Below are 25,255 nucleotides of genomic sequence, written 5' to 3' on the forward strand. Positions count from 1 at the left end.
ACAGCTTTACACACTTGGCATTCTCTCAACCAGCTTCACCTGGAATACTTTTCTAACAGTCTTGAAGGAGTTCCCACAAATGCTAAACACTTGTTGGCTGCTTTTCCTTCACTCTGCGGTCCAACTCATCCCAAAACCATCTCATTTGGGTTGAGGTCAGGTGATTGTGGAGGCCAGGTTATGTGATGCAGCACTCCATCACTAGCACTCCATCCCTCTCCTTCTTATAGCCCTTACACAAATAACCCTTACACTGCCTGGAGGTGTGTTGGGTCATTGTCTTGTTGAAAAACAAATGATAGTCCCGCTGAGTGCAAACCAGTTGGGATGGCATATTGTTGCAGAATGCTGTGGTAGCCATTATGGTTAAGGGTGCCTTGAATTGTAAATAAATCACTGACACGGTCACCAGCCAAGCACCCTCACACCTCATCCTCCATGCTTCACAAAGATCATCCGTTCACCTACTCTGCGTCTCACAAAGACACGGCGGTTGGAACCAAAAATCTCAAATTTGGACTCATCAGACCAAAGGATATAAAAAAAATTATACTGGGGAATGAGTTCAGTGAGTTCAAGACAACTGGGAACTTGTTAAAAAAAAACTCAGACTGGGAAAATATATTTAGAATGGTCATCCAACTCGGAATTCCAAGTCAGGAACTCTGGCCTCTTTCTAGAGCTTCAACCTGAATCATGTTGTCAGTGATCCTCATGATTCAACCTGGTTCCCCCCCCCCCCCCCCAGAGTTCCCAGTTATCTTGAAAGCTCCATAAATCCAGAGACTGCCCGATTTTGATGACAAATTTTCATGACAAAATCTGCTCACGAAAGCCCTCCTCACCACTGTCCTGTTCAAGTGAGCACAGTACAAGGTATCATGACACAAGGCTAGACTCAGATGCAGACACAGGAGGCAGATGGTTGGAGTCTTACAATATTTATTAATCCAATAGGGGAAGGCAAGAGAATGGTCGTGGACAGGCAAAAGGGTCAAAACCAGTCCAAAAGGTACAGGCAGGCAGAATCAAGGTGAGGCCAGACAGGATGATTAGGCAGGCGGGAAAGAAGTTCAGAGTTGGGCAGGCATCAAAACCAGGAGGACAATCCAAAGAGAATAGAAAAGGGAGTATGGGGAAAAACATGCGGGTTTACTCAACTAACATACAAGACAAACTGGCACAGAGAGACAGGAAACACAGGGATAAATACACTGGGGAAAACAAGCGACACCTGGAAGGGGTGGAGACAATAACGAGGACAGGTGAAACTGATCAGGGTGTGACACAAGGTGAGTCCAAAAATGCTAGACTTTGATGACAAAATTTGCCCACCAGGACTGCTGCGGCACATTCCTGTTCAAGTGAGCACAGCACAACAAGGTGAGTCCAAAAATGTATTGTATGCTGCTGCATAAATTATGTAATATGCCAGGGAGATATGTATACTGTAGCTAAGAAAGAAATACTAATGTTGTGTAGTAAGGTGTTAGTAGCCCCTGTTCCTCACCATAATAATTTGGTCCCATTTCCCCTCATAACTTAGCCTACTGTTCTGACTTGGTGGTGCACATGTAGCCTATAGCCTGTTTTAGAGAAATGTCATCATCAAATATTATAAGAGCTTTCATTGTCTGCTTATATGCGCCCAATTATTTATCATATCATTCTGACTTGGTGTACAGGGAGAATACTGTAAGAACGGCCCATGTTCTGAATTCTGTCACTGTACATTTCAAAAATGCCGAAAAAATATTTATATTGACTACGTCCGTCGTAGCCCGCTCATTAATGTCTTCATCGAAATTAAGGATTTCCTCTCATCCACCCTTATGACACAGTTTGTCCATCTCAATTATCAGTAGAAACCAAATTTGTTTAAGCAAGTCAGCCATATCAGCGATGTTCTTTTAAAAGGCAGTAAATTAGGCTGAATGAACTGTTTAACTGCCAGACAAGGCTCTATTGATAGCCAGGAGTAGCAGTGGTAAGGTGTTGGGACTGCTGTTTGGACTCTGCTGTTGGGACAGCTTTATGTAGGCTCTAACAGTTTGTGGGTACCGTTTGTCACCGTTATAGTGCAATTAATGTATTGTTTAGTGTTGTGTTGTGGCTTTTCTGGCATGCATAAAAAAAAATTACAGTTGAAATTGGAAGTTTACATACACCTTAGCCAACTCCATTTATACTCAGTTTTTCACAAATCCTGACCTTATCTGATATTGGCAGAAAGCTTAAATTCTTGTTAATCTACCTGCACTGTCTAATTTACAGTAGCTATTACAGTGAAAGAATACCATGCTATTGTTTGAGGAGAGTCCACAGTTATGAACTTGAAAAGTTATTAATAAACCAATTAGGCACATTTGGGCAGTCTTGATACATTTTGAACAGAAATGCAATGGTTCATTGTATCCGTCTAAAACTTTGTACATACACTGCTGCCATCTAGTGGCCAAAATCTAAATTGCGCCTGGGCTGAAATAATGTATTATGTATGGCCTTTCTCTTGCATTTTACAAGATGATGGTACAAAAAAATACAAAAAAACACGTTTTTTTATTTGTATTATCTTTTACCAGATCTAATGTGTTATATTCTCCTACATTCATTTCGCATTTCCACAAACTTCAAAGTGTTTCCATTCTAATGGTATCAATAATATGCATATCCTTGCTTCAGGTCCTGAGCTACAGGCAGTCAGAGTTGGGTATGTCATTTAGGTGAACATTTTTTGAAAGGGGGGGGTCCTTAAGCGGTTTTTAAATAGCTGGAGTCAAAAAAAGTTGTGTATTTTTTTTAATTACTGCACTTTTGGAGCTAGGAACACAACGTTTCGCTACACCCGCATACCAATACAATTTGATTTGATAAAAAGTCAGATGTCAGTGAGTGGTTCTAACTTTTAAATAAATGTATGTTGGAGTTACCCAGCTACACGAGTCCTTGTCCACTAGAGACCTAAGTCCAGTTACTAATGTTTTGTTATAACGGCCATTACTCAAGCGAATGCATTTTAACAAGCCATCTGGCGTTCCATAGTAAAAGACTGTCTCCGCCTCTTTGCTTACATTCTTCAACGTGCCATAGCAACGAAAGACGAGCCCCCTGTTCCCGCGCAATGCTCCCATCCTCATAACGCCAGCAAAGTGCAAACGCGATGAAACGTCAGCCGTTTATGCAAATCAGGTTGATTGAAGAAAGTCAGAAAATGGAGGCGTGGATGGGGCGCACGCGCACTGAGTCCACAACTACCAAGTCCCATACACAGCGAGCTAGACATCAACAAGAGAGAACGGTATCTCGATGCTGTGGAATTGTGAGAGTAGTTCGGCAACATTGTAACGACGCGTGTTCAAGGTTATTAATTTGTATCAGCTACGTTCGACTTGCATTTAAGGTAAGAATTGTGTTGGCTAATGTTCAGGTCTAGGCTTCTCAAAATGTGCAACATTTTTGTGTCAGTTTGCTTGGCTATTGTAGGCTTCGAAACAAGCAAGCTCCGAGTTGTTTTGGCCACTTGAGAAGGCGAACAATTAACATCGATTTTCACAGTTCGAAAAACAGAATTAATTGGCTTATAAGCCTAGCCTATTTATTCGTTTTTAACTTTTTTTTATATACCGGATTTAATAGGCTAGTTTAAATGGGAATGAAACGATTGCAGTAATATGCCTGTTTGTTGACTTCTGGAGGTGAACTAAATAAACCCAGTCTGCAACATATAAAAAATGGGTGAACAGCAGATTTAGGCCTAGGCATTTTATCCCCATTATTTCGAGTTATATAGTGCGTTGTATGGTGTCTTCCCGATTAATTCGTTTTTAGTTGTGATTCTTAATAGGTGGATTCCTAGCCTCCGAGTACACTTCGTTTGCAATGTTGAAATGTGCATGTTCCGCTATTTATTCGACTGCTTACCGACGTAAGTAATACCCAAGTTCGAGACGACCCCATCATGCCTGCCATTCCTACCCGAGATGGTGCGCTTTGAACACGCGGGCGATTGCTCTGTGTCAACACGGATGCATCTATCACAAAACAAGTAGTAGCCTAACCAAATGATAGCGACGAACTAAAAATGATAGCAAGATTAAACCACAATTTAAAATAATTGATGTAGACCTACGTTGTCACTGTTAAAAACCGAAGCTTTGAACTTCGTGCGCATTTGGTGTTTGGAGTTGCACTGGCCAGTGACGCGACGTCACCTGAATAACAATGTGTAGCCTAAAGATCACATTACACGACTATTCCAAAGCTAAAAATGTCTCGTTTTTAGAGAGGACTGTGTTGTTTTTATGTAAAAAGTTTGATAATGCGGTTGTGTCAATGACATAATCGAGTTTATGGACTCAGACGGTGGGTTGAAAGGTTCAGTTAAAATGGGTGCGCATGAGGCTGCTCTTGTGGCATGCTTCCTCGTGTAAGTGGGCGGGGAACGTATCGATTTACAGTAGTCGGTCTTCGGTGCTAAGGTTATTTTTCATCACGACCGTCTCGTTTCGTTTTTAAACATAGGCCGTTTTTAATGAAACGATGTTAGTCGGTTTTACAACTTTAAAATTCTAAATATCACAAGCTCCATTCCTCCCTCAAACACCCACTTTCCCCCTCCTCCACACACACCCCCTTTCCTCCTCCTCCACACCCCCTGGCCTCCTCCTCCACACACACACCCCCGGGCCTCCTCCTCCACATACACACACCCTGTCCCTCTCCTCCACATATACACACCCCGTCCCCCTCCTCCACATACACACCCCCTCTCCGCCTTTGAAGTCTGTTGCCATGTAGAGTTACGTCACGTACTGTATTATCCTGCTACTGTCTGGTTGTGCCACTGCACTGTCAAGAGACCCGAAGGACTGCCACTTATATGGCAAAACAAGTAGACTGTAGGGGGCGCGGCTCACGGTTTTGCCGCATGATTATTTTGAAGGATTCCAAGCATCGTGATAGGTTTTGCATGGCAACGTAATATATACTTCTCCTTTAAATGCAAATGAGAAATAACCCGTTCTTCCAAATTTTCTTCACATTTCTTGCACCACGAGGTATTCACACAAGCAGCAGGTCAGATAAACTTAGCTTATGCCTTGGTTATTTAATTTACTGCGTCGGTGCGTCTATGTCTTCTAGCATCAAACTAGAGTTTACAATTTTGTCTTAGCTAAGGATATTTGGCCATAACGCTGCGGCAACTATGCAATGCAAATCTCCGAAGACGATATGAGCGCGGCAGCAGGGTGACATTATCTGTATGACAGGCATACAGACAGCTGACCTATATTCGCTCCTTTTGGGTCAGGGCATGGCAAGATGCTCACTTTCATCTGCTGCGCGTTATTTTTTTTCTTTTAATTTCAAATGTATTTAACGCGCGAGACTTCTGAAAATTATTGAATGTCTATCAACCATTTTTACAATAGTTAGCCTATATGGAGGGGAAAAAATATTGAAGTTGTAACCTGTTGTTCCGCTGGTTGGTACACAGGCTGAATCTTTTGCAAATAAATAACTTTTGAACAAAATTGACCATAAAATTGACCATCTTATTATAGGCCATTTCCTTTCATAATGATTTGTACCATTTTTATTTTATTAAACTGCAAATGCCTTTGCTGTTTTGTGTTTTTGAAAACAGATGTTTGGCTTTCACAAGCCAAAGATGTACCGGAGTTTAGACGGCTGTTGCATTTGCCGCGCCAAGTCCTCCAGCTCACGCTTCACCGACAGCAAGCGGTACGAGAATGACTTCACGAGCTGTTTCGGGTAAGCAAGGATTTCTGACAGTTACCGCGCCCTCATAGCAGATTTCAACATCTATGCATTCTTGCAAAAGTAGAATGACTGCAAGCGTTGTAAAACATAAAATAACTAAAGCAGTAAAAAAAAAAAAAAACTAAGCAGTCAATAAAATATCACACATTGAGTTCTGTTTCCATAGCACTCAGTGCATAATTATGCATGGGGCCTGTGCAGGAAATCGGTGGACTGCTACCTCCCAAACACACTCTGAAAATTAACCAAATATTATTATCCCTAATGAGTGGACAGCTACATGTGAAATACTGTAAAATGGTCAGAAATTGTGTTCCTCCTGGTAAAGCTAAATGTAATGTCATTATGAACATCCGTAATATTTCCATTGTTCACATGGTCCTGCTTAACCCATATTTCACATGTTTTCCCCACATGTAGATTATGTGAAACTCGGTCTGGAGAAATCTGCAATGCCTGTGTACTCCTGGTGAAACGATGTAAGAAACTCCCAGTGGGGTCTAAGAAAAACTGGAATCACGTAAGCTCCACATTTTTTGTCCATATCTGCTCCTCACAACTCACCTGCCTGTTGGAAATGGTTAAGAAGGGGGAAAAAAGTGATGGGAGTGCCTCTCTTCACTTCTCCTCTCTTAAATGTTCTTTTCTTCTATCCTATCCTAGGTGGTTGATGCCCGAGGAGGCCCCAGCCTAAAGATTTCCTCCAGGCCAAAGAAACGGAAGTCCCTCTCCAAGAGAGCCATGCCAATCCAGATCAGCCGACTGCAGAAAGAGCTAAAGAGGAACAGTAAGTCCTGTTCACAGTGCCCCATAAACATATTAAGGTTTGACCACTTTTAGGTCCGTTTTGCTAATTCAGTAATAGATCAATGCAACCGTAACACCCAATCTCAGTGCTTTTCAGAGGTTGAGGCACTGAGTCAGACAATATTTTTTTTCATTTCACAAGTATCTTCATAATGTAGCCTAAATATCCACATAATCCGGAAGGTTGAGATTCAAACATTTTGCAACATTTTACCAATCTGAACATACTCCTCCTTCAGTCTACCCAATGATGTACACTACAGCATAGCCTTCTACATCTATGGTTCTACCCCTCCCTCTTCCAGACTCTGATGCCCACAGCACCACGTCCAGTGCCTCCCCGGCCCAGTCTCCCAGCTACAGCCACCCTTCAGATGAGGGCTCCGACACAGAGCTCTCCCCAGGCTCCAGCCGCTCCCCTGTCTTCTCCTTCCTGGACCTCACCTACTGGAAGAGGTAAGGCCGCAGTCCCCTCCAATCAAAACACTGTGTCTGTAATATCCAGCCTGGAAGTGTCCTTGTTCATCTTCACCAGATGCTTTGGTACTCAGATAAGAGAGAAATAGGGAAAAAAAAGGAAACATGAACAATCTAAGACTTAATTTATTTTATATGCACATATGCATTCGTCGCTGTAACAATAATTGACCATATCTTGTATGGCAGTATGGCTGCATAAACTGTATCAGTATTACATAATCTCATGTTCCTTTGCTTCTCCTCCAGGCAGAAGGTGTGTTGTGGGATCATCTACAAGGGCCGCTTTGGGGAGGTGCTCATCGACCCTCACCTCTTCAAGCCCTGCTGTCGCAAGAAACGGCAACAGCAGCGGCAGGATGAGGAGGTTGTGGAAGAGGTAGAAGTGGCGGAAGAGGTGGTGGTGAGGAAGGAAGACGAGGTGGTGAGGTCAAACAGCCAGGAGAGCTCAGAGAGTCCTCAGCTACAGGTCATCACGACAACATCTCAGACCAAAGTGGAGGTTGAGGAGGAAGACTGGCGATATTGCACCACAGTGTGAGCATCTTTGAGGAAGCCTACGGAATGCTTCTGGTTTACAAGCTCTTACAAGAAGAAGTTACCGCTGATTGCCTTTAGTCAGCGAGTAGCTGAATCCTGTCGTTTTGTTTGTTTGGTAACTTATAGACTGACTGAGGCATATGGACTAGTTTTTCCCCAATTCATCTGGTCTTGTTGTACTTAGTATTGTCCTGGGTTCGTCTTCATTAGGCTTGGGCATGCAACTGAAAATGTTTGAAAAAGTTCTGCAACGGAAAATGAGTATTTATTATTGGGCAAGTCCATGTAGTCCACTCCGTGTTGCAAATCCATTTTCTTCCGTTTGGTGCCTTATGAACACAACCCAGATGTTCGGACACCTCTCTTGGTGTTTTTCTCCTTGACATAAAATGCTGTAGTTTTGACTGATCGGCAGAATACCTTAATTAACAGGTAACAGCCGTACAGTAGCACTTGTATTATTGTGAAACAAATTCACATTCACACTATATTTATCTATTCTGTATATATGGGCCTGTATGTATTTCTATATGGGCCACGGTCGAGAGCCTGTTCACAGCACCAACAGCCAATACACCAGCCTTAATTTAGTGAGGGAAGGCAGTGCTAGTGTTTTGTCAGTGTTGGTACTTAGGGATGATATTAAGGGAAAATGTTCCAATTGAAACTTCATATTCATCATCTCCAGCACCACACCAACACCGGTGTGTAAACTGTGTTTTTTTGTGTTGTGTAATCAAAAAGATGCACACCAGAAAAGATATTATTCTAGATGATGTCATCTGGTGTGCATCATGTCATTTTAACCAATTATGAGTTAGTAATTTTGACCAGGTGATGCTCCTGCTCAGACGTTGCATGCATCAACCAATGGTTGCGTGCCATTATAGCAACTGTGACATGGACTGATAGATTGCTATAACGTAGGTGGTCCTGTGTGGCTCAATTGGTAGAGCAAGTTGTTTACAATACCAAATATCATGGGTTCCATTCCCACTGAGGCCACCCGCATATAAAAGTGTCTGCTAAATGGCATATGTATATTATTATTATGTGGTTAGCTGATACGTAAAATACCTATCCAGGTGTTGTAAGATTTGTCTGGTGTCAACAACGCCTAGGCTGAGGAACGCTACCAATTTCTAAAGTGTTTCCTGAATGATGTCCTCATCTTTTGTTACTACAAAATATAGAAATGGGCTGTTTTTATATATAGTATGTTGATGTTTGGTTGGTGGAGATGATGAATATGAAGTTGAAAATGGTGAAATGTCTCCTTTTTTTAAGGCAATAGTTAGTGCTAGATAGGTAGTTTGCGTTTTCTCCAGCTTATTATGTTAACGTTTGCAACGGAGGCCTAAGGTTTTCAAAATGAAGTAAAGCAACACTAGTGTGCTTTGCATAAATGCCGAAGAAATAACCCCTCTCATCCAGAAGATCTGTAGATCAGATGCATGAGTCAAATATGCTATTTCATGACCTTAAAAGCATATTACTCTTATTTTAAATCTTGCTCTTATTTTCCAGACCCAATGCCCCCAAAGTATTTTTTATTTATATATTACATATAAAACATGTCTTCACCATATTATAAATCAGCAAATGCAATAGTAACCTGTTCAGATCGTGAAATATTCCTCCTGGAGGCCTGGCTGGATACCTTTTTGGTTATTACTGTCAATAATGGGACATGATTGTCATTACCACACACACAGTGGATCTACTGCAACAACTTAGACCTACAATGCAATGAAATAACCCACATGAGCACAACTCTATCTGTCCCCCCCTGTTGTCAAAAACATTTTTTTTATTTTTTATTCTGGGGAATTGTTATCTTTTCTATTTGTCTTTTGTCTGCAGGACTTCCGTATAATTTAAACTTCATGATACATATGTCAATTCTATTGATCGTTATTTAGGCATTTTATACTTTTGAGGACTTACTATCATGTTCAAACTTAGAATTCATCATTCCTTGGTTAGTTAAGCAACTGCTATATACTAGCCTACATTATCAAACCAAAACCAAAGCACACTTAAATTCATTCCATTTCAAATGCAAAACAGGTTATTTAGTCATTTATTTGTAACTTGAGTGGTATAAAAAGGACACTAAAATCAGTCTTTAATTATCCATACTATAGGGAAGATTGTATGTATATGGACATATTTCAATGGGGGGTTGAGGGCTTTCTAATTAAATGTTTATTTATTTCATATTGACTCGGTACTTCCTGTATACTGTTATAGCTGTGTTATTTTCTACTCCCTATATACAGCCATGTTTATTTTATTTGTTATTCACTGTATTTATTCCTCCACTATTTATTTTTTTCTTATTTTATCTCTGCATTGTTGGAAAAGGACCCATAAATAAGCATTTCACTGTTCGTTTGTCTGCGACGTATGTGACTAATAAACTTTGATTTGTATTTGTGCATTTTCCCCATGTGACTATTCTGATGCTGGTTTCTCACTATGTAATAACTTAGATTTCACATTTAAAGTTCTGTGATATGGTTAGCATTTAATGTAGTTCTTAAGCAATCAGTCTAGTCTGAAATTCACAATGAACAGTATTTGTGAATTATTGGGAACAATAATCTTATCAACATTAATGTGTAGTAATTTATTATGTAATATACTGTACAATAATTTGTTTGGACCTGTATCTTTGTATCAGGTATCCAGCCTGTTGAACTATGAATTTCAATGATTTGAGGTAGCCTATATTCCAATTTTACTTTCCTCTCATCTTTGCCCTGTAATGTTGCATATGACCTGCAAGTCGAATCTTTGCTTTAGTGCTTCATGCATGTATTGTAGCTATGCAATTGCATTTATTTACCAAGTTAGATCTAGACAAAGCAATGTTTTGTGTTTTATACATGATGTACTTTTTTGTACTAGTCTTTCAATAAAAATAATTTGTGATTTTTGAGTCAGAATTTTCTGTTTTGCTAAAAACCTTGGACTTTTATCCTGTTTTGGGGTAGTTTATATTTTATCCTGTTTTGGGGTAGTTTATAACCACTCCCAAGCTCATCACAATGCACTTTCACCATCCTATGAAGTTCAGAACTTATTTCATCAGTAGCCTAATAAACTTCAAACTTGCTTTCCCGAGTTGTAGCAATAGATACAGTTGAAGTCGGAAGTTTACATACACTTAGGTTGGAGTCATTAAAACTCATTTTTTAACCACTCCCCAAATTTCTTGTTAACTATAGTTTTGGCAAGTCAGTTAGGACATCTACTGTGTGCATGACACAAGTAATTTTTCCAAAAATTGTTTACAGACAGATTATTTCACTTATAATTCATTGTATCACAATTCCAGTGGGCTTCTGGTGGATGTATTTCAAGGCCTACCTTCAAACTCAGTGCCTCTTTGCATGACATCATTTGAAAATCTAAAGAAATCAGCCAAAACATCAGACAAAAATGTGTAGACCACAAGTCTGGTTCATCCTTAGGAACAATTTCCAAACACCTGAAGGGACCCTGGTCATCTGTACAAACAATAGTATGCAAGTATAAATACCATGGGACTACGCAGCCGTCATACCGCGTTCTGTCTCCTAGAGGTGAATCTACTTTGATGCGAATAATGCAAATCAATCCCAGAACAACAGCAAAGGACCTTGTGAAGATGCTGGAGGACACAGGTACAGAAATATCTATATCCACAGTAAAACGAGTACAATATCGACATAACCCGGAAGGCCGCCCAGCAAGGAAGAAGCCACTGCTCCAAAACCGTCATAAAAAAGCCAGACTACGTTTTGCAGTTGCACATGGGGACAAAGATCATACTTTTTGGAGAAATGTCCTCTGGTCTGATGAAACAAAAATAGAACTGTTTGGCCATAATGACCATTGTTATGTTTGGAGGAAAAAGGAGGAGGCTTGCAAGCTGAAGAACACCATCCCAACCGTGAAGCACGGTGGTGGCAGCATCATGTTGTGGGAGTGCTTTGCTGCAGGAGGGACTGGTGCACTTCACAAAATTAATGGCATGAGGAAGGACAATTAGGTGGATATATTGAAGCAACATCTCAAGACATCAGTCACGAAGTTAAAGCTTGGTTGCAAATGGGTCTTCCAAATGGACAAGCATTCTTCTACAGTTGTGGCAAAATGGCTTAAGGACAACAAAGTCAAGGTATGGGAGTGGCCATCACAAAGCCCTGACCTCCATCCTATAGAAAATTTGTGGGCAGAACTGAAAAAGAGTGTGCGAGCAAGGAAGCCTACAAACCTGAATCAGTTACACCAGCTCTGTCAGGAGGAATGGGACAAAATTCACCCAATTTATTGTGGGAAGCTTGTGGAAGGCTACCCGAAACATTTGACCCAAGTTAAACAATTTAAAGGTAATGCTACCAAGTACTAATTGAGTACATGTAGCCGGGTTCCCCCTCATAGCCTGGTTCCTCTCTAGGTTTCTTCTTAGTTTCTGGCCTTTCTAGGGAGTTTTTCCTAGCCACCGTGCTGCTTCACCTGCATTGCTTGCTTGCTGTTTGGAGTTTTAGGCTGGGTTTCTGTACAGCACTTTGTGACACCAGCTGATATAAGAAGGGCTTTATAAATACATGTGATTGATGTAAACTTTGAAAGAAATAAAAGCTGAAATAAATCATTCTCTCTACTATTATTCTGACATTTCACATTCTTAAAATAAAGTGGTTATCCTAACTGACCTAAAACAGGGATTTTTTATGAGGATTAAATGTCAGGAATTGTGAAAAACTGAGTTTACATGTATTTGGCTAAGGTGTATGTAAACTTCCGACTTCAACTGTAGATATGATGGGCATAACCTTCACTGAGGACGGGGGTCATGTCCCACACACATTGAGAAATTGCATTTTTGCCCCCCCTACTATTTAGTTGACAAGGTAACTGCTGTTTAACGTAACATAAAAAAAAACATAACTATGTTTATTCGCAGTGCTGAGCGAGTATTGTAACTGACATGTAACTTTATCTAATGTTTTATCCCCTCTCGACTAAGGTGAATGAATAACACAGCCAGGTCAGCTCTAGCCTCTAGTTATCTGTCAGAAAGTGATATTTGTAGCCTTTGTTTTGTTCCGTTTCAGGAAGTAAATTAACTTGGCTAGCTTTCGCCAGTTTATGTACAGTTATAGAGAGACCTTGCCAAAAGTAATAAACAGCTCTATCATTTCAGAATTTATCTCAATCAGGTTCACGGCAATATGTGTTTAGATCTTCTTGAATTAGTGAATTTGAAAAGATTGTGTTAACAGACTATTAGCCTTTTTTTGTTATTTCTGTCAATCAAAGCATATATTCTGCCGAGAGGGGTGCTCTGTTGAGTTTTGACGCATGAGAAAATACATGTGATTAGCCTATTCAGCTTCAGCTACTAACCATCCTAAAATCTAATTAGAAATGAGGAGGTGTTTTTGGTGTAGCAGTAATGTTATAGCCCTACAATTGTAAGTTATTATATTTGGTTATGTAACATGCAAATGAATCATTTCAATCTTGCGAGACGTTGATTCTTTGATCTAACTTTACTAAACAAGCAACATTGTTAGAACAGATAATTTGTAATAATACTAATAATAAGTGATGAGTATGACTATTAAAGGCGTAGGCAACAGATCTGGATGAAATTGCATTGTAAGCGAAAGGACTGAAAGAACGTTTTAACCCAAAAGTATATACTAAACAGGGCTACAGCAACTTCCAGAGAGGGTCAGGCTCCTTGGGCTTTGCAGTGGCCACTCTGGCTTGGGTGTCCTCTGCTAAACGGCATTGCCTGGTCACACATCGTTCTGGGTTCCACATATCGTTCTGGGTTCCACTGCACAAGAGGGGTCCATGCAGTTTTAGGCAGACACAGTGATTTGTTTTTGTATTGATTTTTTTTAGTTGCCTGTCCAAAATTGTAATCAGTCATGTAATTGTGGGATTACCCAAACTAGTTACCTGTCCAAAATTGTAATCAGTAATGGAATTGTGGGATTACCCAAACTCAGTAATGTAATCTTATTACATTCTGTTACTTTTAGATTACTTTCCCTTCAAGAGGCATTAGACGAAGAGAAAAATGTATGTTACCAATTGAACAACATCTATTGCAGGATACATCAATGTTAAAGTTTACAAAGCTGGCCATATATGGATGTTAAATTTTACTTTATGGGTTGGTTATGTAGGCTTCTTCTAACCCATCGCCTTCTACTACATATAATAATACGATAAAATTATATCTTTACATTAAAAACCAAAGTCTATCAGAATTCCAGTCATTACAATAAATTCTTGGTCTTCAAGAATAGGACTTGGAAATATGGAAATTGTTTTACCTGAGCATGACCCCAAAACTAAGGACTTATTAGCCAGCCCAACTCTGTTGTTTATGATTTTGTTGTCATGCAGGACTGATTGGGCTCATTGATTCAGTTGAAAAATAAATGCTGCACTCATGCTTTGAGCTCTACTGAAAAGTGCTATTTACATGTGAAAAATGAATGCCATATCCTGCATTTGTTATAGGACTATTGTTAACCTTTTTGTTGGTGACACTTTGAAATGTTAATAACATTCAGCTGTTTAAAGGGCAAATCCACAGATGAAACAATAACCACTCTCAGATTAATAGACAGAGCTATGGATGCAAGGACTGACCATCCATGATATAAAAATTATTGATAAGTCCAAAAACGGATGTAGCAACTACAGATTGCCGCTTTAAGTCTATCAAAAGTGTGCAAGTGTGAGCATGTGTCCCTTAGGGCTATTATTTTTTATCAACATGAATTAAATTGAGCAATAAAAGCCCCACTTTTATTCCATGGGTTTTGATCCGCACTATGCAGATGTGGCAAGAGCGCATTTTTCACTGGCTGTCCATTGGTTTCCAAAACAATGATTGATAGGCAGTTTAAACATCTTGAATTCAACCATTATTGGGTTCAAATACACATTTAGATTTGTGAACAGCCATCCACAACAACCACAATCGGTAAGGCGCAAATAGCTAAATGAGAGAGTGTGTGATCAGTGTGATTCACATCAATGCGCTATGTAGATATCAATAATAAGTGATATCCGTATCGCCGTAGACTACACAACTGCTGTCACCCTTACATCCAAGCGTTTATTCAAATTGATCATCTTTGGATGCCGACAGCAGTCCCACCATTGGAAGACATAGCTTGTACTGTAGCCTACCAAAGCCTATTCCTGCTCTTTTCCCGCGATCCATCAAACACATTTGGTGTGACATCACAAGTCAGAGATCATAAAAAAATATTTCACACTTCTCTGTTTTCTTAATGGCATTCAAATCAGCATTGAAAAAAGGCGCAAGTTTAAGTTTGTTCCACATGTGGTCAGATTTGCTCAAGTGGAACAAACTTAAATTTGCGCCTTTTTTCAAAACAGAGAAGTGTGAAATATTTTTTTTCGCAACATCCTTTCTGAATTTAAAAGTAATCCTCGAAGTAATATAGTTTTTCAAAAGTATCTGTAATTTGATTGGAATATTTTTGCAAGTAATGTAAAGACTACAGTTACCGTTAACGGATTACATGCACAAAAAAAACCCACAAAAACCGGTAATTACATGTAATCCGTTACCCCCTAACCCGTCCTAAAGTTCTAAAAAAGGTAAAAACAATTATAATAACTACCTTTGGTTTGCTGTGATTGCCATAAAGCCACCGGAAATGACAGATATTCCTTTCCTATGTCACATGATCAACATTCCCACAACACGGAAGTGCGGTGCAGCGTATCGTTCTGTTTCTCCAGAAATAAATGTTTCTCTTTGCCACAGACTGCTAAATTTCATCTAGCTCCAATTATGAAAATGAATGTTAGTAGCTTAATGTAAGAGTGTATATTGCCATTAAAGTGTTAAAGAAAACTCACGGATATAACGAGTTTGGGACATATCTAATCGTAAGTATGTTAGGCTAGCCTGCTTATCGTTACCACATATTTGTATAACTAAGTTCGTTCTGTGTGACGTTACGTGTACTGTCTGTCTAGTCTAGTCCATCATAGTTAGGTAACGTTAGTATGCTGGCCAGCTAGCTTTAGCACACTGAACAATAATATAAACGCAACGTAAAGTGTTGGTTTCATGAGCTGATATAAAAGATCCCACACATTTTCCATACGCACAAAAACGTCTCTCTCAAATTGTGAACAACTTTGTCACTCAAAAATGTGCAATTTTGTCACACAACACATGCCACAGCTAACTCACGTTTTGAGGGTGCGTGCAATTAGTATGCAGACTGCAGGAATGTCCACCAGGGCTGTTGCCAGATAATTGAATGTTAATTTCCCTACCATTATCAAGTTGTTTGGAAGTACGTCCAACCAGCCTTAAACTTGTAACCATGCCAGCCAAGGACCTCCACATCCGGCTTCTTCACCTGTGGGATCGTCTGAGACCAGCCACCTGAACAGCTGATGGAACTGTGGGTTTGCACAACCTAAGAATTTTGGCACAAAAGGAGGGGAGCTCATCTGCGTGCTCATCGTTCCTCACCAGGGTCTTGACCTGACTGCAGTTTGGCGTCGTAACCAACTTCAGTGGGCAAATGCTCACCTTCAATGGCCACTGGCACGTTGGAGAAGTGTGCTCTTCACGGATGAATCTCGGTTTCGACTGTACCAGGCAGTGGTTTGCTGATGTCAACTTTGAACAGAGTGCCCTATGGTGGTGGTGGGGTTATGGTATGGGCAGGTATAAGCTATGGACAACAAACACCATTGCATTTTATCGATGGAAATTTGCACAGACATTGTGACGAGATAACACACTGCCCCATGTTGCAAGTATCTCTACACAATTCCTGGAAGATGAAAATGTCCCACTTCTTCAGTGGCCCATTGAGCATGTTTGGATGTTCTGGATCGATGTGTATGATAGTGTGTTCCAGTTCCCGCCAATATCCATCAACTTTGCACAGCAATTGAAGAGGAGTGGGACAACATTCCACAGGCCACAATCAACCTGATCAACTCTATGTGAAGGAGATGTGTCACACTGCATGAGACATGGTGGCCACACCAGATTCTGACTGGTTTTCTGATCCACACCCATACCTTTTTTTAAGACATCTGTGACCAACCGATGCATATCTGTATTCCCAGTCATGTGAAATCCATAGCCTGATTGATTTTATTTTGAGTGATTTCCTTATATGAAATGTAACTCAGTAAAATCTTTTAAATTGTTGCATTTATATTTTTGTTCAGTGTTAAGCAAACTAACAGAACGCATAACAAGCCTTGTATCTTGCCAGTGCTAACAATGTAACTGCTTCATAGCATTTCTTGACTACGATAGGCCTGCTCCCTAGCAGGCTCATATTTGTGTTAGCTAGCTACTTGTTATAATTTGTCATGCAAACGCCTAGCTGTTTGACATTCATGTATTCACAGTGTTGATGGTAAATGCTTTCCATTAATCATCAGCGCCATGGAACCCACAGCTTCTGGAATGTTCTGTAACAGAATGCTTAGCATGGTAAACTCTGAGGATGTCAACGCCATCATCCAAGCCCAGAGGCACATGTGAGTAACAGTCCGGACTGCTGCACAGAGCACATCCTATATCTGCTGGGAGCATTGATATTTCTCACCCAGAGCAATGTTTCCCAACTCCAGCTTACATTTTCGTTATTGCTCCGAACAAACATACCTCATTCAACGTGTGTGCTTGTCCAGGGCTACAATAAAAAGTTGTACTGTTGGGGGTATTTGAGGACTGGAGTTGGGAAACACTAACATGGAGAGCAGACTAGCTGGCTGCATGTGGTCTTGATAGATGGCCTTGCACTCACTGTGATATGTTACAATAGTCAAGTACAGCACAACATTGGTTCATTTTGGGTCAATCAGATCTGAGGTGATTTTATTACAGCAACAAAACAGTTTAGACCTACTCATTTCCTTGACACTCAAGCCTGTTACAGTCAGCTTGTGCAGACTGGCAAAACAGGCACAGCTTTGCCAAAGACTAACACAAATAGGACACCATTAATTTAATATTATCGATATAATAGAGCCTATTTTATCTTGCTCGTCATTGGCTCCTCTCCCAGGCTGGACCGCTTTGAGAAGACCAATGAGATGCTGATCAACTTCAATGGACTTTCCAACGTGCGGCTGCAGCAGATGAACGAACACTTCCTGCTTCACACGCGCACCCTGGTGGAGATGAAGAAGGACTTGGACAGCATCTTTAGGAGAATCAGGTGATGGACCCATCCTAATTCCACCCCCATTGTCTTCTGACAGATGGCATCATTCTGACATGACACGCCGTTGCCGTCACGCTATCTGACGTAAGACAATGAGGCTACCCTTAGACCCGGCCTCTAGACTCCTTATACCCTGCATACAAAAACATCCCCAAGCCTTACCCCGAAATCCTTTCTGTAGATCTGACACGGGTTGGATAAGTGTAAACAATATGGTAATGTCTCCACCCAGCCTATCGGGACAAGATGGGAACTACTTTCATACCTATCAACTTTTCAGATCTACAGGAAGTGTTTAGGGGAAGTGGCAAGGGGTTGTTTAACAACCATTTTCTTGGTGGATTGTATACTTCCTCCAAGTACATATTATACTAACTACGAATTTAAACTTTCATCTGACTGTGACGGTCAGTCACATACTGTCTCTTGTCCAATTTTCACTCTAGCTCGTGGGAGTAGTCACAAAATTATAGCTCTAACCTTGGTTTCTTTCTTTCATAATCCACATATTCATGGTTTTATCTGTCCACGCAGGACTTTAAAGGGCAAGATCGCCAAGCAGTACCCAGAGGCCTTCAGAAGTGAGTTTGACATTTTACAGTCATGACGGCAACATTGGCAGACAGACAAGTTGTTTACTGTAAATAGTTGCACATTCAGGCATTTTTCACAGTACAGTAGTTTACTCTTCTTGTTAATTGAATCTACACATATCCGACACTTTCGAAAGTATTTGACGTAACGTAATTCAATGTTTTGATTCCATATTCATTAAGTCTTTCTCCTCAGTGCCTCTGAGGGGGCATCTTAATATTATTAAGTGCTGTACTTTCTTCATCCATATGCACAATGGGGAAAGAAATTTGTGGTGAATTGCTTTCACCTGTGATGTTTTTTCTCTCTCCAATTAATGTAGAATGGTGGCTACTTTAGACTATCGAGAGTCACCCTGAGTCTCTCCCTCACAGACGCCCACGAGTCGCCGGTCCTGGAGGACGACGAGTTTGATCCCATCCCGCCCAGTGTCGCCACGATGATCACCGCCACCATGTCGGGGCAGAGCACCGAGTCATGTGACACGAGCCCCGACGTAATTTCCCCGAATGTAAGCCGGTGTTCCGAAGGCCTCTCCCAGGAGCAGGCCGACACGCCCACCTCTGACCAAGGCCTGCCTAGCCCTGAAACGGACATGCTGAGGGACGAGGGCCCGGACTCAGTACCTGCAGAGTAGAGCCTTCATAACCCAGGCCTAGAGCTCTACTCAGTACCTGCAGAGTAGAGCCTCCGTAACCCAGGCCTAGAGCGCTACTCAGTACCTGCAGAGTAGAGCCTCCGTAACCCAGGCCTAGAGCTCTACTCAGTACCTGCAGAGTAGTGCCTTCATAACCCAGGCTTAGAGTTCTACTCAGTACCCATAGATTAGATAGAAGCAGCAGGAGGTCAATGTGATTGATTTGGCTTTGAGTTTTGGCCAGTTATCTGGTTTGTCGGGTTTGAATCAGTAGCTGATTTGATGGTCAGGATTTAAACCAGCACACTGACTGCTGTTCACTTGTAAACGCCAAGATTGTGTCCAAAGATCCCTTTCGTTAGACACGCTTGTCCATCACTCGCCACTAACAATGAAGAAGATACTTGAATGTGTGTTGTGGTTGTGAAGAACTGAATCCTTCATTACTAACCACAGGAGGACTGCACCCAGCTAGTCATTTGTTTGTGTGCACAGGAGTGGCTCTCTTTAATAATGGTTGAGCTTGGAAATATGCACTCATTTAAAGAGGTAGTGAGCTTTGTTGGTCATGGGTAAGCCTATTGGAATCCAGCTAATTGCAATAGTACAGCCTACCAAAATATGTTTCAATTGTTTTAGTGACACACCTCCTGTTATTTACCCTATTAAAACTAGAGCCTGACCGATAAGGTTATTTGGGTCCGATTTTTGGGGGGACAAAACTTACCGATACAGATATCTGCTGTTATACTGTTTTACAGCAGGGAAATGAAAGTGTCATTTTCCACACTGAATTCTCCTAAATTGCCATTCAGAAGAGCAGTTGTCCCAGAAATATGCTGCTAATGTTGATTTCTTACATTGTGACATAATGAGAATGGCCGCAAACATTCAGATCAGCTTGAGATACCCATCCCCCCCCCCCCCCCCCCCCCATCCTATTTATTGAATATTAGTTATCGTGAAATTATCGGCTGATACCGATAAAGCGTTAAAATGCCAATATCAGCAGATCATTTCGGCGACGCAATATATCGGTCAGCTTCTAATTGAAACCTCACCACCACAGACTTTTTTTCTTCTTTTTTTTAACATGCAAAATGTGTGAGTTGCTGCATGGAAGAGTTCAGTATTATTGTTTTCCATTGTTTCTCGGATATCCATTTTATTTTGTTGGGATGACTTGAGCTCGAGTACTAGGCTACACTGTAAATTACCCCTCGGTGAAGTGGCTAACTTAAGCATTCTAAGTCTTTATCTGTATCATGATTACGATAAATGTTACGCAACAACTTGAATGCTAAATTATGTTATTTGGTTTGTTTAACAAATACTTGAAATATGACCCCAACAACAACAACAACAAAAAACCTCCAGCTTTTAATGTAACTTTTAGAAGAGGCGGAGCATCAGACGGGTTGCCTCCCACAGTGGACCAATGTTCCAGCCATAGATATGGGATTTCCGAAACTAGCTGAGCGTTGTTCCGTAGCACATGCACAGAAGTTATGGGGTTTTAGCTATTGGGGAAATGTGTCCAGAACAGAATAAACCGTGCCCCCTTGCCACATTGAAAAGGGTTAGATTAATAGCCCCAGGTGATCATTCTGAGAAGACAATTATCTCTGGTTGTAATGAAAAGAAACTTCAGCACGCTGATGATCTTAATGCGACACAGATGAAGGATTTTACACCAATTTGACCCTTCATCAGAATTTATTTTCTGGTTGTGAGTCGATGTTGATTTCTTACATTGTGACAAGAATGACGTGAGAATGGCCACAAGCCGTTCAGATCAGCTATTTATTGAATATCAGTTATTGGTGGAATTATCGACTGATATAGCGTTAACAATGCCGATATAGGCCCGATTGTCGGTGATGCGATGTATTGGTCAGGTTCTAATTGAAACTTCTGACAGACCTCATATCATGGGGATTAAGAGACTTTGTATTTGAGCCGAACACTGCACCTTGCCATCAATAACCTGCAGTATACTGCGTTTGCACTACACTATATGCACTGTATATATTTTTTAAGGCAGCATCCTTTCCTCTGCATATCCCCTCTGTAAATTGTATATCCTCACTGTAAATCATCTACTCCAGAATGTTATGTTTACTGTAAGTATGTTGACTGTGTCTGTATTCTGTTAGTACACTGTCTATGTACTATAGTACACTGTCTAAGTCAATGTACTATACTTGACGAATAGGGATTCTGATGCCCTCTGCTGGCCAGACACTGATTTTATGGGATCACTCACAGATCCAGGCCAAAAGCCAAGTTTCGAATTCGGTGGAAGCCACACCTACTGCTCAGAACAAACCATTAAACCGGGAAACAAGTATCTCTCTCTGACTCTGCTGCTCAGTCTGATAGGGTGTGTTTCACCATGGCAGAAGCTGTTTTTGATAAGGATTTGATTACCTGTTCAATCTGTCTGGATCCACTGAAGGATCCAGTGACTACTGCCTGTGGACACAGTTACTGTATGGGCTGCATTAAAGAAAGCTGGGATCAGGATGATGGGAAAGGTGTCTACAGCTGTCCCCAGTGCAGGCAGACCTTCACCCCAAGACCTGTTCTGGGGAAAAATACTCTACTGAACGAATTGGTGGAGAAACTGAAGATGACAGGACTCCAAGCTGCTCCTCCTGCTTACTGTTGTGCTGGACCTTTAGATGTGGGGTGTGACATCTGCGCTGGGAGAAAACTCAAAGCTGTCAAGTCCTGTCTGCTGTGTCTTGCCTCTTACTGTGCGACTCACCTAAAACTTCACAATGACCTCAACCAAGGAAAAAAACACAAGTTGATTGATGCCACTAGACTACAGGAGAAGATTTGCACTCGCCATGACAAACTGCTGGAGGTTTACTGTCGTACCGATCAGCAGTGTATCTGTCTGCTGTGTGTGATTGATGATCATAAAGGACATGATATAGTCGCCGCTGCAGAAGAAAGGACTGAAAAACAGGTAAAGATGAGAACAGTCAAATCACACAATACATTTGTTCATCTCTTTTAGCCTGGCATCCAGACCAGCGAGTGAGAATATGCGTAAGAAGCAGAGTAGAGACATTTTAACTCGCAAAAATTATTTGGGCATAACCTGTTTTTAACATGCTTCATCTGGTAGGTCGATGTCCCTGGTTCCTCATACAAAACAGAATGATGAGGTTCAATTTGGAAAGGGATCATCCAATCAGTGCGAAGCCCAACCCATTTGAGCGGACAATAGTTTTCAGACCGTTAAACTAGTGGTTGCACGCTTGATGAGTCAGATGTTTGAGAGCGAGATGCAGCTCAAATTTCAAGGGGGTGAGAGAGCCAGAGAGGTGTGGACACGAAAGGGGCTTGGCTTGAAGCGCTGAACATCATGACGTGAATAGAAATGTGCTTTTGCCATTACTAGCATCATACATTTCACTGAATTACAGCATTATATACTAGACATTAGAAACAAAAAAATAACATTATGCTGCTCTCAAGATTTGAAAATAACGGTTCCACTTCGGAAACACGAGAGATCACTTTGGCCCGGTTCTGTTTCGATTCCTTGAAAAATATCGGTATTTTCAGGTTCCGTTCCTTGAACCGGTTCCTTCAGAACTAAAATTGTAGATGGCTTCAACGTCAGACAAAAACGCCTTTTCAACATTTTGTTTTCTGGGTACCTTGTCAGATGCACAGTGGCCTACCTTGATAGTAAACTATTTGTTTTATGCATATGATAATATTCTCTGCAGAAGCAGTTGGGAGGAAATAATCTGAAATCCCAGCAGAGAATCCAGAAGAGAGAGAAGGAGATGCAGGAGCTGAGACAGGCTGTGGACTCTCTGAAGGTGAGCGTTGGGAACATTTTAATTACACTCGCGGCAGTCTGGGGTCCCGGTGAAAGCTAAGTGAATAGGGTGGTTGTAATGGATCCCCTCTTCTCTGTGTCCTAACAGCGCTCTGCACAAGCGGAATTGTTTGATAGCGAGAGGACCTTGACTGAGCTCATCCACTCCGTTGAGAAAAGGCGCTCTGAGGTGAAGGAGCTGATCATTGCCCAAGCGAAGGCTCAAGTGAGTCTAGCTAAAAGGCATCTGAAGCAACTGGAGCAAGAGGTCGCTGAACTGAGGAGGAGAGATGCTGAGCTAAAGCACCTGTCACACACAGAAGATCACATCCATTTCCTCCAGGTGACATCTCTAACTTAAATGTCATTCACAAATTACTTTTCAATGACTAGGTCTAGAACTCTTTCACAAGTGAAATGTGCTGAAATAAAGTAACCGTAGCCTTTCTCAATGTCGTAGCATTTCCAGTCTCTCTGTGTCCCTCTTGGATCTGAGGGCACACCCAGCATCATTGTCACCTTTGAGCACGTGAAGAAATTTGTCACTGAACTGAAAGAGCGACTACAAGACATCTGCAAGGAGGAAATGGACAGAATATACGGGAAAGGTTGGTAGAAGGCATATTTCGAGCTCATAAGTGCTCTTGTATGTTTGCTATTGTGTCTTCTGTAGAGATGCACGCAGTATGATTTGCGGTGTTTGTACCGTTGATGGCTAGGTTAGCATCGCTGAGTGACGTTGCCCTCCTGAAACTTGTTGCATACCTCCTAATGATGGTTGTGCCTGTGTCCTATAGTGACTAAAGTTCCAAACATTCGCCTTTCTGAGCCCAAGACCAGAGAGGAGTTCTTAGAATGTAAGTAAAGCACACGCACACAATGCATGTTCACTCACTTTGTAAAAGAAGCAGCTAGCTGGAACCATTCTGAGTGATCAGCTTCTGAGACCTCACTTGCTATATACTCATACAACACTGACTGCTATACAACACTGACTGTTAGGGATCTGACCCACCACAGGTGGTCCAATAAGAACCAAACAGATGCTTAAAATGTTTCTCTCCAACCAGACCTGGGCAGAAAATAGTTTTATTTTGTAGTTTATTTGAAGATAACCAACTTTACAAATACTTGAGGTAGTTGAAAATGGTTTATATAGAGCATGCTGGAAAATATGATAATGATGGATGTGGATTTGGTTCAATTTGATGTGGATTGTATGAGTTTCTAGCCCTTGTATTAGGGTAAAACGAGGCCCATACATGCATGCATGCATTCACAGGGTCTTTAAATAAAAAATTAAATAAAATGTACACTATTTTTCCTCTTCGTAGACTGCTGCCCGCTGACATTGGATCCCAACACAGCAAATCAACTCCTGTGTCTGTCTGAGGGGAACAGAAAGGTGACCAGGAGTCATAAGATCCAGGCCTATCCCAACCATGAACATAGATTTAGCCACTGGAAACAGGTGTTGTGTAAAGAGGGTGTCTGGAGTGTGTCTGAACCCTGCTACTGGGAGGTAGAGTGGACCGGGGTGGAGGTTGATGTAGCCGTCTCATATAAAGGGATCAGCAGGAGAGGAAGTGGTCGAGAGTGTTGGTTTGGTGCTAATGACCAGTCCTGGAGGTTGTACTGCTCTGCATCTAGATGCTGTTTCTACCATAATGGTAGAGCGACTTCTATCCCCGTCATCTGCTCAGACTCCAGAGTCGGAGTGTACCTGGACCACAGGGCAGGAACTCTGTCCTTTTACAGCGTGACTGTCTCAGACACCATGACCCTCCTCCACGGAGTCAAGACCACGTTCACTCGGCCCCTCTACCCTGGGTTTGGGGTTGGTTCATCTGTGAGGATACTGACACCATTTATGAGTAGTAACTAACTTAATATGTACGGTGGAAAATATGAACCTAGATTACAGTACTTCCCTATGGAACTACTGTGCAAATAGAAAAGTATCAGGAACACATTGTAAAGTGGCACGGTTATTTGTGTACTTTTTGGAAACTTTGAAAAAGCCCTGTTGATTGTCATCAATCATACTCCCTGTGTGTACAGCGAACAATAAGTTCAGCTGCTGTTCAACCTATTCAATGCCAACCATAAGACCATGTGTTTAGACTTTGCGATGTAAGTAGGGTAGTATACTGGTCACTTTGTACTTTTCTAACCATAACTAGCCATAACTCTGCCTTACCATATAGTAATGTATGTATACTATGCACTACTCTACTATATTAGTTCATTAAAAGTGAGAGTGATTTGTTGGGAGTTGTGTCTCTATTCTGTCCAGTGACATCACTTCTG

At 41.3% G+C, this 25,255-nt stretch overlaps 3 protein-coding genes across 6 annotated transcripts; all 3 read left to right on the forward strand.

The window, feature by feature from the left end:
- The first annotated feature begins 1,322 nt into the window (after positions 1 to 1,322).
- On the forward strand, positions 1,323 to 10,552 carry LOC110492340 (SIN3-HDAC complex-associated factor). 3 transcript variants are annotated; one of them, XM_036951377.1, is made up of 6 exons: positions 1,323 to 1,383; positions 5,648 to 5,775; positions 6,205 to 6,304; positions 6,448 to 6,571; positions 6,897 to 7,047; positions 7,318 to 10,552. In XM_036951377.1, exons 2-6 carry the CDS (start codon positions 5,648 to 5,650, stop codon positions 7,607 to 7,609), a joined length of 795 nt encoding a protein of 264 aa, XP_036807272.1. In that variant the 5' UTR covers positions 1,323 to 1,383; the 3' UTR covers positions 7,610 to 10,552. The 3 variants fall into 3 exon arrangements, with proteins under 3 accessions (XP_036807272.1, XP_021422251.2, XP_036807277.1); XM_021566576.2 differs by lacking the exon at positions 1,323 to 1,383 and adding an exon at positions 3,230 to 3,400; XM_036951382.1 differs by lacking the exon at positions 1,323 to 1,383 and adding an exon at positions 5,052 to 5,076.
- A 4,775-nt stretch (positions 10,553 to 15,327) lies between these two features.
- LOC110492398 (kxDL motif-containing protein 1) lies at positions 15,328 to 20,399 on the forward strand. Of its 2 annotated transcripts, none has more exons than XM_021566693.2 (5): positions 15,328 to 15,552; positions 17,050 to 17,181; positions 17,712 to 17,864; positions 18,405 to 18,451; positions 18,839 to 20,399. In XM_021566693.2, the coding sequence occupies exons 2-5, from the start codon at positions 17,087 to 17,089 to the stop codon at positions 19,099 to 19,101; spliced, it is 558 nt and encodes a 185-aa protein (XP_021422368.2). In that variant the 5' UTR covers positions 15,328 to 15,552; positions 17,050 to 17,086; the 3' UTR covers positions 19,102 to 20,399. The 2 variants fall into 2 exon arrangements, with proteins under 2 accessions (XP_021422368.2, XP_021422361.2); XM_021566686.2 differs by having other exon boundaries at positions 15,329 to 15,552; positions 17,083 to 17,181.
- Positions 20,400 to 21,180: 781 nt separating this feature from the next.
- LOC110492308 (tripartite motif-containing protein 16) lies at positions 21,181 to 25,215 on the forward strand. The gene is made up of 6 exons (XM_021566525.2): positions 21,181 to 22,078; positions 22,851 to 22,946; positions 23,055 to 23,288; positions 23,406 to 23,553; positions 23,743 to 23,802; positions 24,280 to 25,215. Exons 1-6 carry the CDS (start codon positions 21,497 to 21,499, stop codon positions 24,828 to 24,830), a joined length of 1,671 nt encoding a protein of 556 aa, XP_021422200.2. The 5' UTR covers positions 21,181 to 21,496; the 3' UTR covers positions 24,831 to 25,215.
- Positions 25,216 to 25,255: the final 40 nt, after the last annotated feature.

This window comes from Oncorhynchus mykiss, chromosome 2 (assembly GCF_013265735.2).
Source record: "Oncorhynchus mykiss isolate Arlee chromosome 2, USDA_OmykA_1.1, whole genome shotgun sequence".
NCBI lineage: Eukaryota > Metazoa > Chordata > Actinopteri > Salmoniformes > Salmonidae > Oncorhynchus > Oncorhynchus mykiss.

Bases quoted from the DNA above. Each gene is read 5' to 3' on its own strand.
- LOC110492340 (XM_036951377.1), top strand. From the start codon at position 5,648: ATGTTTGGCTTTCACAAGCCAAAGATGTACCGGAGTTTAGACGGCTGT. The intron at 6,305-6,447 runs GTAAGCTCCACA...ATCCTATCCTAG, and splicing joins CTAAGAAAAACTGGAATCAC to GTGGTTGATGCCCGAGGAGG. The intron at 6,572-6,896 runs GTAAGTCCTGTT...TCCCTCTTCCAG, and splicing joins GAAAGAGCTAAAGAGGAACA to ACTCTGATGCCCACAGCACC.
- LOC110492398 (XM_021566693.2), top strand. From the start codon at position 17,087: ATGGAACCCACAGCTTCTGGAATGTTCTGTAACAGAATGCTTAGCATG. The intron at 17,182-17,711 runs GTGAGTAACAGT...CTCCTCTCCCAG, and splicing joins ATCCAAGCCCAGAGGCACAT to GCTGGACCGCTTTGAGAAGA. The intron at 17,865-18,404 runs GTGATGGACCCA...CTGTCCACGCAG, and splicing joins AGCATCTTTAGGAGAATCAG to GACTTTAAAGGGCAAGATCG.
- LOC110492308 (XM_021566525.2), top strand. From the start codon at position 21,497: ATGGCAGAAGCTGTTTTTGATAAGGATTTGATTACCTGTTCAATCTGT. The intron at 22,079-22,850 runs GTAAAGATGAGA...TATTCTCTGCAG, and splicing joins AAGAAAGGACTGAAAAACAG to AAGCAGTTGGGAGGAAATAA. The intron at 23,554-23,742 runs GTTGGTAGAAGG...TGTGTCCTATAG, and splicing joins GGACAGAATATACGGGAAAG to TGACTAAAGTTCCAAACATT.